General features: G+C 43.7%; 1 protein-coding gene across 1 annotated transcript in view; it reads left to right on the top strand.

Annotated features, from left to right (window-relative positions):
* Window positions 1-18,365, top strand: part of LOC120030343 (dedicator of cytokinesis protein 11-like) — a 131,887-nt gene that overhangs the window by 100,101 nt on the left and 13,421 nt on the right. The window contains exons 46-48 of the mRNA XM_038975717.1: window positions 3,859-3,965; window positions 7,526-7,648; window positions 12,740-12,853. Coding sequence (XP_038831645.1) covers window positions 3,859-3,965; window positions 7,526-7,648; window positions 12,740-12,853 — 344 coding nt within the window. The remainder of the gene's footprint in view (window positions 1-3,858; window positions 3,966-7,525; window positions 7,649-12,739; window positions 12,854-18,365) is intronic.

The raw sequence follows: 18,365 nt of genomic DNA, 5'->3' as shown, positions 1-18,365 counted from the left end.
GTTAGAACTTTATCATATATTTTTTTTTTATAGAACAGCACACTGGCGTTCTGTTTACCCCACAATGGACTAAAGCCGTGGCACCAGGCTGTATTATCTTACTATAAGGGTCTTTATTTTGTCAAGCCAGGATGCTTAATACTTAACTCTGTCCACGGGCAAATCCTATTGTCTGTCTGTGTTCCACAAAACAAATAGGTTAAGCCCACGTACCCATTAAGCCACACAAAAACTACAGTTATGCATATTATGCATTTAGCCATGGTGCCTTTACCAAGATTAGGAACAATTGAAACCTCTGTACTCTTTCCAAGACTTGTGGAGTGGACAGGTAGTTGTCGATGCAGAGAGAGAAGAAGATCAGAGTTCAGGGATAGAAGGCCTACAAGTGGTGGACAAACATGCAAACAAATGAGGGACAAGATGACTACTCATGCAGTTTTGGCTGGGGACATTGTCATATTGTTGTCCTTTATTCATCCATGTGATTCTATTATGGCCATTGAACTGTTAGCTTTAAAAATCTAATCTAATGATAACATTAAGGGGCACATACATTTCTCCAGTTTCTCTGGACTAAAACCCAACTATGATAAGTGTACTATATTATGGATTAGGTCTCTAAAAGATCAACTTTAAATTGCCATGTGGTCTACCGATTGAATGGGCAGATGGAGAACATTGGTGTACATATCCCGGAAAAGTTTAGGGATCTAGCAACTATTAACTTTGATTGAAACTTAGCGAAAATAGATAGAATCTTGAAACGTGGAGAGGGAAACGCCTATCCTTTTATGGGAAGATTGCCTTGATTACGTCTGCTCATACATACAATATTTGGAACCCAATGGTCTGGGGTATAAATATACACTATTTCGTAGTTTACATATTTATTCCTAGCTCTACCGGCTCCGGGATAATCTTTTTTCAAATCATGCGAGAACATAATATTTCACTTTACATGGAATTGCAAACCAGAAAGTTAATTGAGCATATTTGTATAATGAAAAGGAGTTTGAAGGGTTAAAACAATTAAATATTAGGGCATTAAACCTTTCTCTTAACGCCTCCATTTTACAGAAATTGTATCTAAATCCAAACACTTTTTCTAGGAAGGTACTAAGAGATGCCCATCCTTTGTTTAAGAGGGAGCTCTTAAAACCTTAGATTTTTGGTGGATTAACAATGGATCTCTGTTTTAAAGTATAAAAAAATATATTTAACCTTTAACTAGGCAAGTCAGTTAAGGACAAATTCTTATTTACAATGACAACCTACCGGGGAATAGTGGGTTAACTGCCTTGTTCAGGGGCAGCTCGGGGATTTGATCAAGCAACCTTTCGGTTACTGGCCCAACACCATTAGGCTACCTGCCGCCCTTCCTTTTTAAATGAATTCATGGGTACAATGTCAATTTCATCCTCCAAAAAAAGGCAGATCTAATATTACAGCAAATAATATGGCTAAACTCCAATGTACTGATAGAGAAAATACATTTTCTTGGAAAAAATATACAAGGGTATAATATTTATGAAGGACATTGTAAACAAGGATTGTCAAATGATGTCACACAAGCAACTAAAAACAGTGTATGGAGGTGAATGCTCAATACAAAATCATAAATGGCTTAAAAGTATTAGTATACATCGAAAAATGAATCAGTTTCACTTAAAGACACAAGGGAATGCCGTATAAAATTCTAATTAGTTGGGAACAGGTCTTTGATGTCCCAATACCTTGGCATCGGGTCTATGAACTCATATATACTGTAAAACAATTGACAGATCAATACTTGCTACAAAAAGAATGCTCAATATATGGGGCATTGAACAGTCAGCCTTTTGCAGACTCTACCACTAGGAATCAGAATCAAAAGAGCATATTTTATGGTAGTGTCCATCGGTGGATCACATTTGGAGTCAGGTCCAGGAATGGTTGATATGTCATAATATCGGGATTTCGATGGACCTGCAAACTGTATTGTTAAGGGATCTGAAAAACCACGGTCAATGGGAAATATCAATATACTGGGAAGATGGGTTAATCTGTGGACATCGGAGGGTTGGAGTTAAAATCAAAATGAATGGCCCAGCACTTGCAGGAAGAGGAAATTAGGAAAATACACTTCCTGCAGAAAGTATTCACACCCCTTGACTTTTTCCACATTTTGTTGTTACAGCTAGGGCTGGGCAATACAACAAATTAATTGTATTAATCTGAAATTATGTTTTTGCGCAACATTCCAAAAGCCTGTATTGCAAGAATCTGTAATTCTTTGTATTTATGAGCGTTTAGTCCGCTTGTTCTCATGTTATATTTTTGGTCTTGTCTCCTTCACTCCTCTGTGCTGTGTGCACCTTCCAATTTACACCATAGATCTGTATATAATGATGAGATGCACGTCTCCACCCTGACAATGGGAATCATTGTCCCAAAGGCAGGAGGCAAACTTTGGTACAAAATAAGCCCATTGGGCATATTTTGGACAGATTTTGGTGAGAGTGAAATCTCTGGCTTCGCCTCTTCCTTTATGGTTTACACACACACCAAGCCCCTCCCCCTGCCTCTCTTTCCAATAAAGTTGAGTTCACATCCTGATAACCAGGACAAGATGGCCTGCTAGCTAGTCATCACGTCCGATGAGCAGGCTGATAAAAAGCAGTCTCAACTTTTTGAATAAAAAATTAATATGAAAGTAATTGGTTAAACATTGGTTAAGCAATCGTAACAAATTATTCCTTATTCCGCAGAAAATTCTCCCCCAAGCGCAGACTTAAATCCGCTGATAATTCAGCAGTTTTGGGAATTTTCACTACATCGCAAGGTGTTAAGATAGCCTTCCCACGAAGGGAACAAAAAAGTATGCTCTCATGCATGCTTTGTTTTCCAGACCTCCCAAGTTCGCTTACAGAACTTCGTGTAAACTTAGTACATACTTGCCATTGCGCGTTTTTATGTTTGAAATCGCACTTGAAAAAGTGACAGGTGACTTCTGTACTATACGCTCTAGAATGAACACACGTATGCATTTTGGAACACAGCCCGTGACTGACATAACAGAAAAACAACCACATTTTGAAATGTCACCTTCTGTATCCTACTATTTTACATTAAATTCGTGGTCCTTGAGTTGTTGAGTTTGTTTTATTTTTACAGGGACAGTGCATATTAATCAACGTTTCAGTAAAAGTGCCGGTTTTAGCCAGCCGGCTAATTTTCAACCGTAGGCCCTGGGCAGGATATTAAAAACATTTGTGGCTCAGTTGGTAGAGCATGGCGCTTGTTTGATTCCCAGGACCACCCTTACATAAAATGTATGCACGCATGACTATAGGTCTCTTTGGAGAAAAGCGTCTGCTAAATAGCATATATTATATTCTAACTCTCAACATTAAGTTAATACCCCGACTGAGTTCCAAAAAACATGTCCGCAACCCACAAATACCCCCCAAAAATACCAAATATGTTACAACATTCCCCAGTCTCCCCTTACTAAACTGAGGTTTTTACTCCGCTGGTCTCGGGAAGAAATTACGAGTCCTTGTTGTCCAAAACCGAGTCAAGACCGAGTAAAAATGTATCCGACACCTAGACAAGACCCTGACACGCAATATGTGGTCTCGAGACCGGACTCGAGTACTACAACACTGACAGCAACCACTGACTGGTTTTACAATAGTAAAGAGCGCCACTTGGAACAGCAACAGCTTTACAAAGTCTGAGAATGCATCATCCAAGATGTGCTGGACCTCGTTTCATGTTGTCTGAAGTGCTGTCTACTCTCCTTCACCCAATCTTGGGTGAAAGAATGAAGTATTTATAGACTGCCTCTGTCTTTTGTTGTTATTGTTCTTTCAGAGATGTTCCCCAGTGGCCTGGCTGCATTCAAGAGGATCACTCTGAACATTGAAGAGGAGGCTGCCATGAAGGAGGACACAGGCATGCAGGATGTCTACTACACTGAGGTGTGTGTGTGTGCATTTATGCATGCTTGTGTGCAGTTGTGATGATATCATGACAATGATTTCATCATGTCATATTTGCTTTTAATATTAGACACCACTATTTTTCTTCTTCTATAAATCATACCTCATTAACCACAGTTAATGAACTGCCAATAGAAGGCTCTGGTGGTTAATATTGCATGGAGTCATCTCTCAATGTTTATAAGTCTTTGATGTGACTGATAACAGCTTGACCTGTTTTTCCTGAACTGGTCCCAGATCTGTTTGTACCATCTTGCCAAGTCCTATGGCCAAGTTGTTAGAATAATAGCAGTTGGACAAGACAAGCCTGTGGGCGGGTGCATGTGTGTGTTCAAGCGCATGTTGAACAAATTCTGTATTTTTATGTGCGTCTGATAATGTTGGCCTGCTGTCGTAGAATATTCTAATCAAGTGAGAGAGACTTTGTCATTTCTTCAAACAATCATCTCTATTCAATATCGATTAATTATTGCAATAATGAAGCTGATCAACCCCACACCCTTGTGTTGGACCGAGTAACTTAACCTTTACACAAATGCAGAGTACTTGTTACGAATCCCTTTGGCCCTGCAGTCTAGGGGGGATGGAAACGAGACCCGTAACATAACTCATGCAAATTATAATAGTGAAAAGGAACAGTGAGAACAAAAACCACAGACCACTTAAATCTACCGTCAAACACTCATGGTTTATTTGGTAAACACACAGTAAAGGGGGCGGGAAAAGGGGCTGAGCTGGACCCAAGGAAAGAAATAATAAGTATCCAAAAACACCCCTAAGCTAGACTACCTGCTTCAACAACAGCTAGCTCACTAACCAATAAAATACAGTGGGTCGTCCGACCAGTTCTAACTAGTGTTCTTTAGACAATATTTACCTACGGGTAGTGTATGCCCATGGGCGACTTGTCTTGGTACCTCCTATTCCCACCATCAAACAAACAGTCAAACAACATAACAAAACAATTCTCACAGGATAAAGGACAAAGTGACATGTAGTTGCAAAAACAAAAGAGAGATCTGGGGAGAGAACTGATTGGGATACTTTTAAGCCAAGGGAAAGGGGATGTGGTTGGGTAAGGAAAAAGGAGCAGGTGTCTTCTGATTAGCGACTGATTGGTGACAGATTGGCGGCACCTGTAAATAGGGCAGAAGGAAAGAAAATACACACACAGGATACACACACAGGATACCTGTATCCGTAACAGTACTATAGAGTTGAAGTCGGAAGTTTACATACACTTAGGTTGGAGTCATTAAAACTTGTTTTTCAACCACTCCACAACTTTCTTGTTAACAAACTATAGTTTTGGCAAATTATAGTTTTGGAAAATTCCAGAAAATGATGTAATGGAGGAAGCTTCTGATAGGCTAATTGATATCATTTGAGTCAATTGGAGGTGTACTGGGGGATGTATTTCAAGGCCTACCTTCAAACTCAGGGCCTCTTTGCCTGTGAAAATCATGGGAAAGTCAAAAGAAATCAGCCAATTGTAGACCTCCACAAGTCTGGTTCATCCTTTGGAGCAAACGCCTGAAGGTACCACGTTCATCTGTACAAACAATAGTACGCAAGTATAAACACCATGGGACCACGCAGCTGTCATACCGCTCAGGAAGAAGACGCGTTCTGTCTCCTAGAGATAAACGTACTTTGATGCGAAAAGTTCAAATCAATCCCAGAACAACAGCAAAGGACCTTGTGAAGATGCTGGAGGAAACAGGTACAAAAGTGTCTATATCCACAGTTAAACGAGTCCTATATCGACGTAACCTGAAAGGCCGCTCAGCAAGGAAGAAGCCATTGCTCCAAAACCGCCATAAAGCCAGACTACCATTTGTAACTGCACATGGGGACAAAGATTGTTCTTTTTGGAGAAATGTCCTCTGGTCTGATGAAACAAAAATAGAACAGTTTGGCCATAATGACCATCGTTATGTTTGGGGGAGAAAGGGGGAGGGCTTGCAAGCCGAAGAACACCATCCCAACCGTGAAGCACGGGGGTGGCAGCATCATGTTGTGGGGTGCTTTGCTGCAGGAGGGACTGGTGCACTTCACAAAATAGATGGCATCATGAGTAAGGGGAAAATTATGTGGATATATTGAGGCAACATCTCAAGACATCAGTCAGGAAGTTAAAGCTTAGTCGCAAATGGGTCTTCCAAATGGACAATGACCCCAAGCATACTAACAATGTTGTGGCAAAATGGCTTAAGGACAACAAAGTCAAGGTATTGGAGTGGCAATCACAAAGCCCTGTCCTCAATTCTATAGAAAATTTGTGTGCAGAATTGAAGAAGCTTGTGTAAGCAAGGAGGCCTACAAACCTGACTCAGTTACACCAGCTCTGTCAGGAGGAATGGGCCAAAATTCACCCAACTTATTGTGGGAAGCTTGTGGAAGGCTACCCCAAAATGTTTTACCCAAGTTAAACAATTTAAAGGCAATGGTACCAAATACTAATTGAGAGTATGTAAACGTCTGACCCACTGGGAATGTGATGAAAGAAATAAAAGCTGAAATGAATCATTCTCTCTACTATTATTGTCACGATCCTCTTCCTGGAAATGACTGGACCAAAGCGCAGCGTGATACGTGTTCATGATATTTTATTTAATCAGAACACTTGAACAAAAATAACAAAGAGAAAAACGAACAGTTCTGTAACTAAACTATACAGAAAACAACTACCCACAAAACACAGGTGGGAAAAGGCTGCCTAAGTATGATTCCCAATCAGAGACAATGATAGACAGCTGCCTCTGAGAATAACACCCCGCCAAACACAAAGAAATAGAAAAACATAGAAATAAAGAAACTAGAATGCCCACCCTAGTCACACCCTGGCCTAACCAAAATAGAGAGTAAAAGCCTCTCTATGGCCAGGGCGTGACAATTATTCTGACATTTCACGTTCTTATAATAAAGTGGTGATCCTAACTGACCTAAGACAGGGAATTTTTAATAGGACCAAATGTCAGGAATTGTGAAACTGAGTTTAAATGTATTTGGCTAAAGTGTATGTAAACTTCTGACTTCAACTGTATATATTGTAAATATACTGTAAATATTTTTAGCTGACACTAACAATGCTCAGCCATGGTTGGTTCAACCCCTCCCATGCAGACCAAGGAGCATCATAAGCCACTCTGGGTTCATCCTGTTGTTATCTGCACGGGTTGTTGTCTTAACCCCACCCTGGCTTAGTTTCCTAGTTGCAAGGATGATTTTGAGACAATGAGGGATTGTTCTAAACTCCTAAGCTATCCCTAGTAAAACACATTATTGTCTATGTAATGTAGTCTTTAACTCATTTGTCAGCTCAAGCCATCTCTGGTGACCATATGCCCAGATTAGATGCAGGGAACTACAGTGGAGACCATAAAAACACAGACACTAGCAGGACAGAAATGTCTTACTATTAGTTAAATATCAATTGTTAACCATTAATATCAAATAAATCAGGTAAATACGTAATTTCTCTCACACTGTGCTGACTGTTGTTACTGGCCCACACTTGCATGTCCTGGCTTTTCCAGGAGGTCCTAGTGGAACACCTGGAGCTGTGTGTGGAGGGGCTGTGGAAGGCAGAGCGATACGAACTGATCACACACATCGCCAAGCTCATCATCCCTGTCTACGAGAAACGGCATGACTTTGAGGTACGAGCCAAACACATGCACGCACACACACACACACACACACACACAAACAAGGCTGAAATGTAAATTGAATCCTTGTGAGCAATATTTACACAGCATCTTTGTTTACAAACAACAACCCACATACAGATGTGGCTGTATTCGTTTTTAAAATACCCAAAACCATTCTAGGATTGACTGTAGGAAAATATATACTGTGTGAATCCCATAATGAGTATTCGATTGTAAGGTTGAGACAATGTCATTCAACAACTGAGACAATATTAACTATGTCCTGCTTGTCCGTGTATTGCACTATCCATTGCGCTGTCCCCTGTGTTTATAAAGCAGAAATAAGCAAGGCTCATTCAGTCCTTCCTCAGCTTATGGAATAAGGTCTCACACATAAATACTGTCCATGAGAAGTTTACCCTAAGAATGTCCCACTCTCCATCTTCTCATGCTGAGACTCTCTCCTCTTCTTAGCTTGAATGGAAGCTTTGGCTCTGGCTTTAAAAAGCCCTTTGGCCGAGTCTCAAATGTCACCTTATTCCCTATCTCTATTAAATAGAGAATAGGGTGCCATTTGGACAACAGTCTCTGTGTTGTCTTTTGGCAGTGGCATGTTCCTGTAGCCTCTCTCAGTTCTCTCTCTCTCTGTGAGGAGTCACTCACACCCATCGTCCTGAAGCTGTCGTATTGTATTGTTTTAATATGGGGTACATTGTCCACTTGTTGTGTGATTTACAGTATAGTTTGTTATCAATAAAACATCACGATAAGGTGCAGAGCGTTCCATTTTCCTGCTGGGGGACAAGGAGACCCTCAGCTCCACTAAAAGCATTGAAAACTGCGTGCCGTTTTCAAGGGATTGGTAAATAAATGTTAACTATTTGGTTGTAATATCATCACCTCTTGAAGAGCATAGTCAGAACTACACATTTCTGATTATTCCATGCAAAACAATTGTGCATATTTAGCTATTTCATTAGGCTTATACAACAAGTAACTGAATGTTTTTCATGATCAGTAAACATCATTTGATCTTGTAATTTCAGATACGTGAGGGTTGCCTGACAATATCTCACAAGATTGGCCATCATTAATTGCATATTTGAGTATGTAAAATCAAAGTTAACTATACCTGAGAAGTATGAGTGGTTTAGGTTAATTTCCCATCCAGTGTGGGCTCTGCCTGTCAAGCAGCAGAAGGGCGCATTTGCCGATGTACTGATAATGTTTGTTGGCTAACATTATCCCTTTTTTAACATTGTTTTTAAGTGTCCCGATTACTGTTGACAGACATGATAGCTAGTCTACATTGATTGATGGACCATGTCAAATTGGCTAGCTATCTAATAACAGATCACATCAATAATGGCCAATTAACAAGCTAACTTTCAGGGGATAACCTAGATGGTTATATCCAAATATTGTTTGAGTTGCTTGCCATCTATAGTGGTGATGACAGAAGTACGAGGACTTGCCATTGTCAGGATCTTTCCAAAAGCCTAATCTCTGATGAAGCAAGTTAAATGACATGTTTGCTCAGCTAGCTAGCTAGTTACATGCTAAGTGGATAGGCTACCCTCACTTGTGAAATTACACGATCAATTGATGTGTACTCAACATGAAAGCATGCAGATACATGCTGTATAACGGATGATAGAGCTAAATGTGGAATAATCAGAAATGCGTCATTCGGACTATGCTCTTCAAGAGGTGATGACATTAAAACCAAATAGTTCTGAAATGTATTTAACAATCCCTTGAAGACTGCACGTATTTGTCAATGGTTTTAGCAGAGCTGGGGTCTCCTTGCCCCCCAGAAGCCAAACCAAACTCTCTGTACAATATTGTGACATTTTATTGATAACAACCCATATGCAGTGCAGTGTAGTCGTTCTCAAAAATATCACACACACACAGAGAGAGAGTCAGACTGTCACGTTCCTGACCTGTTTTCTGTTGTTTTGTATGTGTTTAGTTGGTCAGGACGTGAGCTGGGTGGGAATTCTATGTTGTGTGTCTAGTTTGTCTGTTTCTATGTCAGCCTGGTGTGGGTTCTCAATCAGAGACAGATGGTAGTCGTTGTCTCTGATTGAGACTCATATATAGGAGGCTTGTTTTGTGTTGGGATTTTGTGGGTGTTTGTTACCTGTCTCTGTGTTTGTGTTCTGCACCAGATAGGTCTGTATCGGTTTTGCACATTTGTTATTTTGTATGTTTGTAGTGTTTCACTTGTTCTTGTATTAAACATGTTTAACACTAGCCGCGCTGCACTTTGGTCCTCTCCTTCACCCCTGGAAGAAAGCCTTTACAGAAACACCCACCAAACCCGGACCAAGCAGCGTGGCAACGGGCAGCAGCAACAGCAGCAGCGGTACCAGGAGGAATGGTCATGGGAGGAAATCATGAACGGAAAAGGACCCTGGGCCAAGGTGGGAGAGAATCGCTGCTCTCGGGAGGAGAAGGAGGCAGCCACAGCCCAGGAGCGGTGGATTGAGGAGGCAGCACGTAAGAGAGGCTGGAAGCCCGAGAGGCTCACCCAAAAATTTCTTGGGGGGGGGCTAAAGGGGAGTGTGGCGAAGCCAGGTTGGATACCTGAGCCAACTCCCCGGGCTTACCGTGGAGTGAGAGGGCGTCGTACTGGTCAGACACCGTGTAATGCGGTAAAGCGCACGGTGTCCCCAGTACGGCTATTCCACCTTGCCGCACTGGGAGGGCTAGGTTGGGCATCGAGCCGGATGTCATGAAGCCGGCCCAACATATCTGGCCTCCAGTACGTCTCCTCGGGCCGGCGTACATGGCACCAGCCTTACAGGTGGTGTCCCCGGTTCGCCTGCATAGCCCAGTGCGGGTTGTTCCACCTCGCCGCACTGGCAGGGCTACGGGGACCATTCAACCTGGTAAGGTTGGAGAGGCTCGGTGCTCAAGAGCGCGTGTCCTCCTTCACGGTCCGGTATATCCGGCGCCACCTTCCCGCCCCAGCCCAGTACCACCAGTGCCTACACCACGCACCAGGCTTCCAGTGCATCGCCAGAGCCCTGTTCCTCCTCCCCGCACTCGCCCTGAGGTGCGTGCCCTCAGCCCGGTACCTCCAGTTCCGGCACCACGCATCAGGCCTATAGTGCGTCTCAGCCGGCCAGAGTCTGCCGTCTGCCCAGCGGTGCCTGAACTGCCCGTCTGCCCAGCGGCGCCTGAACTGCCCGTCTGCCCAACGCCGTCTGAACTGTCCGTCTGCCCAGCGCCGTCTGAGCCGTCCGTCTGCCCAGCGCCGTCTGAGCCGTCCGTCTGCCCAGCGCCGTCTGAGCCATCCGTCTGCCCAGCGCCGTCTGAGCCATCCGTCTGCCCAGCGCCATCTGAGCCATCCGTCTGCCCAGCGCCATCTGAGCCATCCGTCTGCCCAGCGCCATCTGAGCCATCCGTCTGCCCAGCGCCATCTGAGCCATCCGTCTGCCCAGCGCCATCTGAGCCGCCCGTCTGCCCAACGCCATTAGAGCCGTCCGTCAGTCAGGAGCCGCTAGAGCCGTCCGTCAGTCAGGAGCCGCTAGAGCCGTCCGTCAGTCAGGAGCCGCCAGAGCCGTCCGTCAGTCAGGAGCCGCCAGAGCCGCCAGCCAGTCAGTAGCCGCCAGAGACGCCAGCCAGTCAGGAGCTGCCAGAGACGCCAGCCAGTCAGGAGCTGCCAGAGACGCCAGCCAGTCAGGAGCTGCCAGAGACGCCAGCCAGTCAGGAGCTGCCAGAGACGCCAGCCAGTCAGGAGCAACCAGAGCCGCCAGCCAGTCAGGAGCTGCATGAGCTGCCTTACAGTCATGAGCTGCCCTACAGTCATGAGCTGCCTTACGGTCATGAGCTGCCCTACGGTCATGAGCTGCCCTACGGTCATGAGCTGCCCTACGGTCATGAGCTGCCCTACAGTCATGAGCTGCCCTACAGTCATGAGCTGCCCTACAGTCATGAGCTGCCCTACAGTCATGAGCTGCCCTACAGTCATGAGCTGCCCTACAGTCATGAGCTGCCCTCCAGTCATGAGCTGCCCTCCAGTCATGAGCTGCCCTCCAGTCATGAGCTGCCCTCCAGTCATGAGCTGCCACCCAGTCCGGAGCTGCCACCCAGTCCGGAGCTGCCACCCAGTCCGGAGCTGCCACCCAGTCCGGAGCTGCCATTAGTACAGAGTTGTCCCTCTGTCCGGAGCTACCTCTCTGTCCGGAGCTACCTCTCTGTCCGGAGCTACCTCTCTGTCCGGAGCTACCTCTCTGTCCGGAGCTACCTCTCTGTCCGGAGCTACCTCTCTGTCCGGAGCTACCTCTCTGTCCGGAGCTACCTCTCTGTCCGGAGCTACCTCTCTGTCCTGAGCTACCTCTTTGTCCTGAACTACCTCTTTGTCCTGAACTACCTCTTTTTCCTGAACTACCTCTCTGTCCTGAGTTGTCTCCTCTATTGTAGAGGGGAGTTGGTGAAGGTTCCTGGACCATGGTCGGGGGCGAGGGTCGCCACTCAAGGGACGCTAAGGAGGTGGACAAAGACAATGGTGGAGTGGTGCCCTCGTCCACCGCCGGAGCCGCCACCGCGGACAGATGCCCACCCAGACCCTCCCCTTGAGTTGTTAGGGGTGCGCCCGGAGTTCACACCTTGAGGGGGGGGTTCTGTCACGTTCCTGACCTGTTTTCTGTTGTTTTGTATGTGTTTAGTTGGTCAGGACGTGAGCTGGGTGGGAATTCTATGTTGTGTGTCTAGTTTGTCTGTTTCTATGTCAGCCTGGTGTGGGTTCTCAATCAGAGACAGATGGTAGTCGTTGTCTCTGATTGAGACTCATATATAGGAGGCTTGTTTTGTGTTGGGATTTTGTGGGTGTTTGTTACCTGTCTCTGTGTTTGTGTTCTGCACCAGATAGGTCTGTATCGGTTTTGCACATTTGTTATTTTGTATGTTTGTAGTGTTTCACTTGTTCTTGTATTAAACATGTTTAACACTAGCCGCGCTGCACTTTGGTCCTCTCCTTCACCCCTGGAAGAAAGCCTTTACACAGACACACAATAGCGTGCACAATCATAAGTGAATACACACACACACACACACATCAAATACCCAGTGGTATGTTGTTTTTTTCAGAAACTGAGCCGTCTGTATGACACGCTGCACAGAGCTTACAATAAGATCCTGGAGGTGATGCATACAGGCCGGAGACTGCTGGGGACCTACTTCAGAGTGGCCTTCTATGGACAGGTGGGTGGATATGGAATAAAAGATACAAGATCACCTTCTATTTGCCTCCCAGTCTTTTTTAAAAATGTGATTTTATGCCCTTTGAGACAGCATACCTGTGAAGCGCTGCACCCACAGACTCAGACAGACAGACACTGGGGAGGAACTGTAGTCAATGGCTCCTTTCCAATATCCCCACTAGCATACCACTTCTAAGGAAACAATGGATTGAGCATGCATTCGTAGCGCTAGGCTGGTATGTTTAGCTAATCATTGTTTAGTATGCTGGCTCAACCAATTGTTCTTCTCTGTCAAGGATGGAGTGCCCATTACTTACGCCATCCTTATTTTACCCAGCTAGTTCCGGAGGGCCGGAACTGATTGAATCGGCCCGGAATCAAAATTAATGAATGCCCAGAGTCGGCCCAAGTACATCAGGCCGTTTCTGTCTACCGGAATTCATACGACTTTGCTGGCATCTTACCAGAATCCCCCCAGAAGCGGCACGATGCAAATTTAAATAAATGTCTACAAAATTACCAGATTTAGTCATTTTAAATATGACTATTTTATACATACAAATTTTACCCATCCACAAAAAAAACATTTGTCAGAGGAAACACCATACACCTGGTGACCGTGTCAGTGTGCATGCGCCCGGCCTGCCACAGTAGTCGCTACAGCGTTATGGGACAAGGACATCCCGACCGGCCAAACCCTCCCCTAACTCGGATGACGCTGGGCCAATTGTGGGTCACCTCATTGGTCTCCCGGTTGCGGCCGGCACGGGTCTCGAACCACGTCTGTAGCAACGCAGTTCATACTGCGACGCATTGTCTTAGACCGCTGTGCCATTGGGGAGGCTCCATCCACAAAGTTTTTAATGCTTATCAACTGCTTGCACAAAGTATGAAAATACTAAAATACTACGCAGATTTCTTAAAGATTTTCATTTAAATGTTAATTGTATTTTTTTTTTATCACAGAAACATTGAAAAAATATGGAAAATAAGTAATGAAATGTTAACTATTTAAAGCAGCCCGTGTAATCATCTGCCATAGAGAAGGCCCAATCGGCCCGATCCCCAAGTAATACATTTGGGCCAGATAACTCACACCGGAATCGGCCCCAGCTCAATCCCCACATCCTAGCCATAAGTAATACTGCCGAAGAGTATCTTCCAGCCCTTCTTCCATTTGTTTGGGGAGAAAATAAACTTGTCTCTCTCTGTTAATTACTATAGAAAAATAACAACAGTGCTCATCTGTCATAGTCTAGCTAGTGTAGCATCATTGAGGTACTTGTGGTTGGATCTTGTAAGCTTACTTTAACCACGTCTGATATCATTATCTATCGACCATCTGGGATCCCTAAAATATGGTGTTCTTTCTTGGTTACTTTCCTAACTGATAGAGAGATATTAGATTATAGTGAAATTACACCAATCCCCTAAAGACTAGTGACCTCTGAGGAGGATAGTTGTGAGAGGGCTAAAAATGCTACAACACTAAGGCTTAGGTTAAGTTTCACTTCTCTCTTCAGATAGATAGGGGATGGTTTGTATCTCAGTCTGTGTGATACTGTGCCTTCAGAATGTATTCACAACCCTTTACTTTTTACACATTTTGCTGTGTTACAGCCTGAATTTAAAATAGATTACATTTAGATTTTTTGTCACTGGCCTACACACACAATACCCCATTTATGTTAAAGTGGAATTATGTAGGGTTTTTTTCAATTTATTTGACAAATTCATTAAAATTGAAAATCTGAAATGTATTGAGTCAATAAGTATTCAACCCCTTTGTTAAGGCAAGCCTAAATAGGTTCAGGAGTAAATATTTGCCTAACAAGTCAGATAATAAGTTGCATGGACTCACTCTGTGTGTAATAATAGTTTTAACATGATTTTTGAATGACTACCTCATTACTGTAACCCACACAGACAATTATCTGTAAGGTCCCTCAGTCGAGCAGTGAATTTCAAACACAGATTCCACGACAAAGACCAGGGAGGATTTCTGTGGTCGGTAAATGGGTAAAAAAAACATTGAATATCCCGTTGAGCATGGTTAACTTATTAATTACACTTTGGATGGTGTATCAATACACCCTGTCACTAAAAAGATACAGGCGTCCTTCTTAACTCAGTTGCCGGAGAGGAAGGAAACTGCTCAGGGATTTCATGAGGCCAATGGTGACTTGTTACAGATTTTAATGGCTGTGGTAGGAGAAAACTGAGGATTGATCAACAACATTGTAGTTACTCCACAATACTAACCTAATTGACATAGTGAAAAGAAGGAAGCCTGTACAGAATACAAATATTACAAAACATGCATCCTGTTTGCAACAAGGCACTAAAGTAACACTGCAAAAAATGTGGCAAAGCAATTAACATTGTCCTGAATACAAAGTGTTATGTTTGGGTCAAATCCAATTTAACACATCACTGAGTACCACTCTCCATATTTTCAAGCATAGTGGTGGCTGCATGTTATGGGTATGCTTGTAATGATTAAGAATTGGGGAGTTTTTCAGGATAAAAAAAATAAACTTAATGAAGCTAATCAAAGGCAAAATCCTAGAGGGAAACCTGGTTCTGTCTGCCTTCCACCAGACACTGGGAGATGAATTCACCATTCAGCAGGCCAATAACCTAAAAGGCCAAATCTACACTGGAGTTGCTTACCAAGAAGACAGTGAATGTTCATGAGTGGCCGACTTACAGTTTTGACTTAAATCTGCATGAAAATCTATGGCAAGACCTGAAAATGGTTGACTAGTAATGATCAACAACCAATTTGGCAGAGCTTGAAGAATTTTGAAAAGAATAGCGGGCAAATGTTGCACAATCCAGGTGTGGAAAGCTCCTAGGGACTTACCCAGAAAGACTCACAGCTGTAAATTGCTGCCAAAGGTGATTCTAACATGTATTGACATGTAAATCTTGGTGGGACAAAAAAAGTAATGTTTTAGATGCATGCCAGCAAAGCCACAACACTAAACAATACATTAATTGCACTATAACGGTGACAAACGGTGCGCACAATTTGTTAGGGCCTACATAAAGCTGAACTAACATCAGATTTTCTTTTCAGCACCATGCCTGTTTTGCATATTTTGTCATCAAACTTTCATCAAAGTCTTGTCATTCTCTGAGCTAGGCTGAAACACCTGCATTTTGGAGCTGCCTTACTCGAGAAAGCCCAAAAAAAGGCCATGTTTGTATGCGGCTTAATTAATGCAATGATTTTTTTTTACATTGTTTGTAAACTGATATGTGACACGTATTAATGCCAAAATAACATGCAAAACAGGTGGGGCTCAAAACAGGTGGGGGTCTTCCCCACCTGTCCTGAATGACGGGTTGCCACTGTACTTATCTAGTCAAGATACACTGAACAAATATATAAAACGCAACATGCAATCATTTCTAAGATTTTACTGTGAATACAGATATGCATCTGTCGGGCACAGATACCTTTAAAAAAAAGTAGGGGCATGGATCAGAAAACCAGTCAGTATCTGGTGTGACCACCATTTGCCTCATGCAGCTCGACACATCTCCTTCGCATAGAGTTGATCAGGCTGTTGATTGTGGCCTGTTGAATGTTGTCCCACTCCTTTTCAATGGCTGTGCGAAGTGGCTGGATATTGTCGGGAACTGGAACACGCTGTCGTACATGTCGATCCAGAGCATCCCAACCTTGCTCAATGAGTGACATGTCTGGTTAGAATGCTGGCCATGGAATGCAGGCCATTTTCTGCTTCCAGGAATTGTCTACAGATCCTTGTGACATGGGGCTGCTGTGAATTATCATGCTGAAACATGAGGTGATGGCGGCGGATGAATGGCACAACAATGGGCCTCAGGATCTCGTCATGGTATCTCTCTGCATTCAAATTGCCATCGATAAAATGCAATTGTGTTCGTTGTCCGTAGTTTATTCCTGCCCATACCATAACCCCACCGCAACCATGGGGCACTCTGTTCACAACGTTGACATCAGCAAACCGCTCGCCCACACGATGCCATACACGCTGTCTGCCATCTGCCCGGTACAGTTGAAACCAGGATTCATCCGTGAAGAGCACACTTCTCCAGTGTGCCAGTGGCCATCGAAGGTGAGCATTTGCCCCCTGAAGTTGGTTACGACGCAGAACTGCAGTCAGGTCAAGACCCTGGGGGGAGGACGAGCACGCCGATGAGCTTTCATGAGTCGGTTTCTGACCGTTTGTGCAGAAATGTTTTGGTTGTGTAAACCCAGAATTTCATCAACAATCCTGGTGGCTGGTCTCAGATGATCCCACAGGTGAAGAAGCCGGATATGGAGGTCCTGGGCTGGCGTGGATACACGTGGTCTGCGGTTTTGAGGCCGGTTGGACGTACTCCTAAAATTTCGCCGTCGTTTTAGAGAATAACATTAAATTCTCTGGCAACAGCTCTGGAGCACATTCCTACAGTCAGTGTGACAATTGCATGCTCCCTCAATACTTGAGACATCTGTGGCATTCTGTTGTGTGACAAAACTGCACAGTTTAGAGTGCCTTTTTATTGTCCCCAGCACAAGGTGCACCTGTGTGATGATCATGCTGTTTAATCAGCTTCTTAATAAGCCATACCTGTCAGGTGTATGGATTATCTTGGCAAAGCAGAAATGCTCACTAACAGGGATTTTTTTTAAATGGTGCAAAACATTTGAGAGAAATAAGGTTTTTGTGCGTATGGAACATTTCTGGGATCTTCTCAGCTCATGAAACATGGGAGCAACACTTTACATGTTGCATTGGACATTTTGTTCAGTGTGTTTTACAAATGTTCAAATTTTTCTTCCACTTTGACATTACAGAGTATTTTGTGTAGATCGTTGACAAAAATGACAATTAAATCCATTTTAATCCCACTTTGTCACACAACAAAATATGGAAAAGTTCAAGGGGTGTGAATACTTTCTGGAGGCAGAGTATTTTATATTTTGAGATGTTTAGAGTTTCCTAAGGCGGCTAACTCAAGTACTTTACAGTATCACAAAAAGGACAACCTTGTTTTATATAGGTGGATTGTTAGAATATTATTAATTCATGTTTCATTGTCATGTTTTTTATGCTTGTATACATTCAAAAATCCCAATAAATACACTGCTCAAAAAAATAAAGGGAACACTTAAACAACACAATGTAACTCCAAGTCAATCACACTTCTGTGAAATCAAACTGTCCACTTAGGAAGCACCACTGATTGACAATAAATTTCACATGCTGTTGTGCAAATGGAATAGACAACAGGTGGAAATTATAGGCAATTAGCAAGACACCCCCAATAAAGGAGTGGTTCTGCAGGTGGTGACCACAGACCACTTCTCAGTTCCTATGCTTCCTGGCTGATGTTTTGGTCACTTTTGAATGCTGGCGGTGCTTTCACTCTAGTGGTAGCATGAGACGGAGTCTACAACCCACACAAGTGGCTCAGGTAGTGCAGCTCATCCAGGATGGCACATCAATGCGAGCTGTGGCAAGAAGGTTTGCTGT

This window comes from Salvelinus namaycush, chromosome 36, assembly GCF_016432855.1.
Source record: "Salvelinus namaycush isolate Seneca chromosome 36, SaNama_1.0, whole genome shotgun sequence".
Lineage (NCBI taxonomy): Eukaryota > Metazoa > Chordata > Actinopteri > Salmoniformes > Salmonidae > Salvelinus > Salvelinus namaycush.
This window is presented reverse-complemented; position numbering and strand designations above follow the sequence as displayed.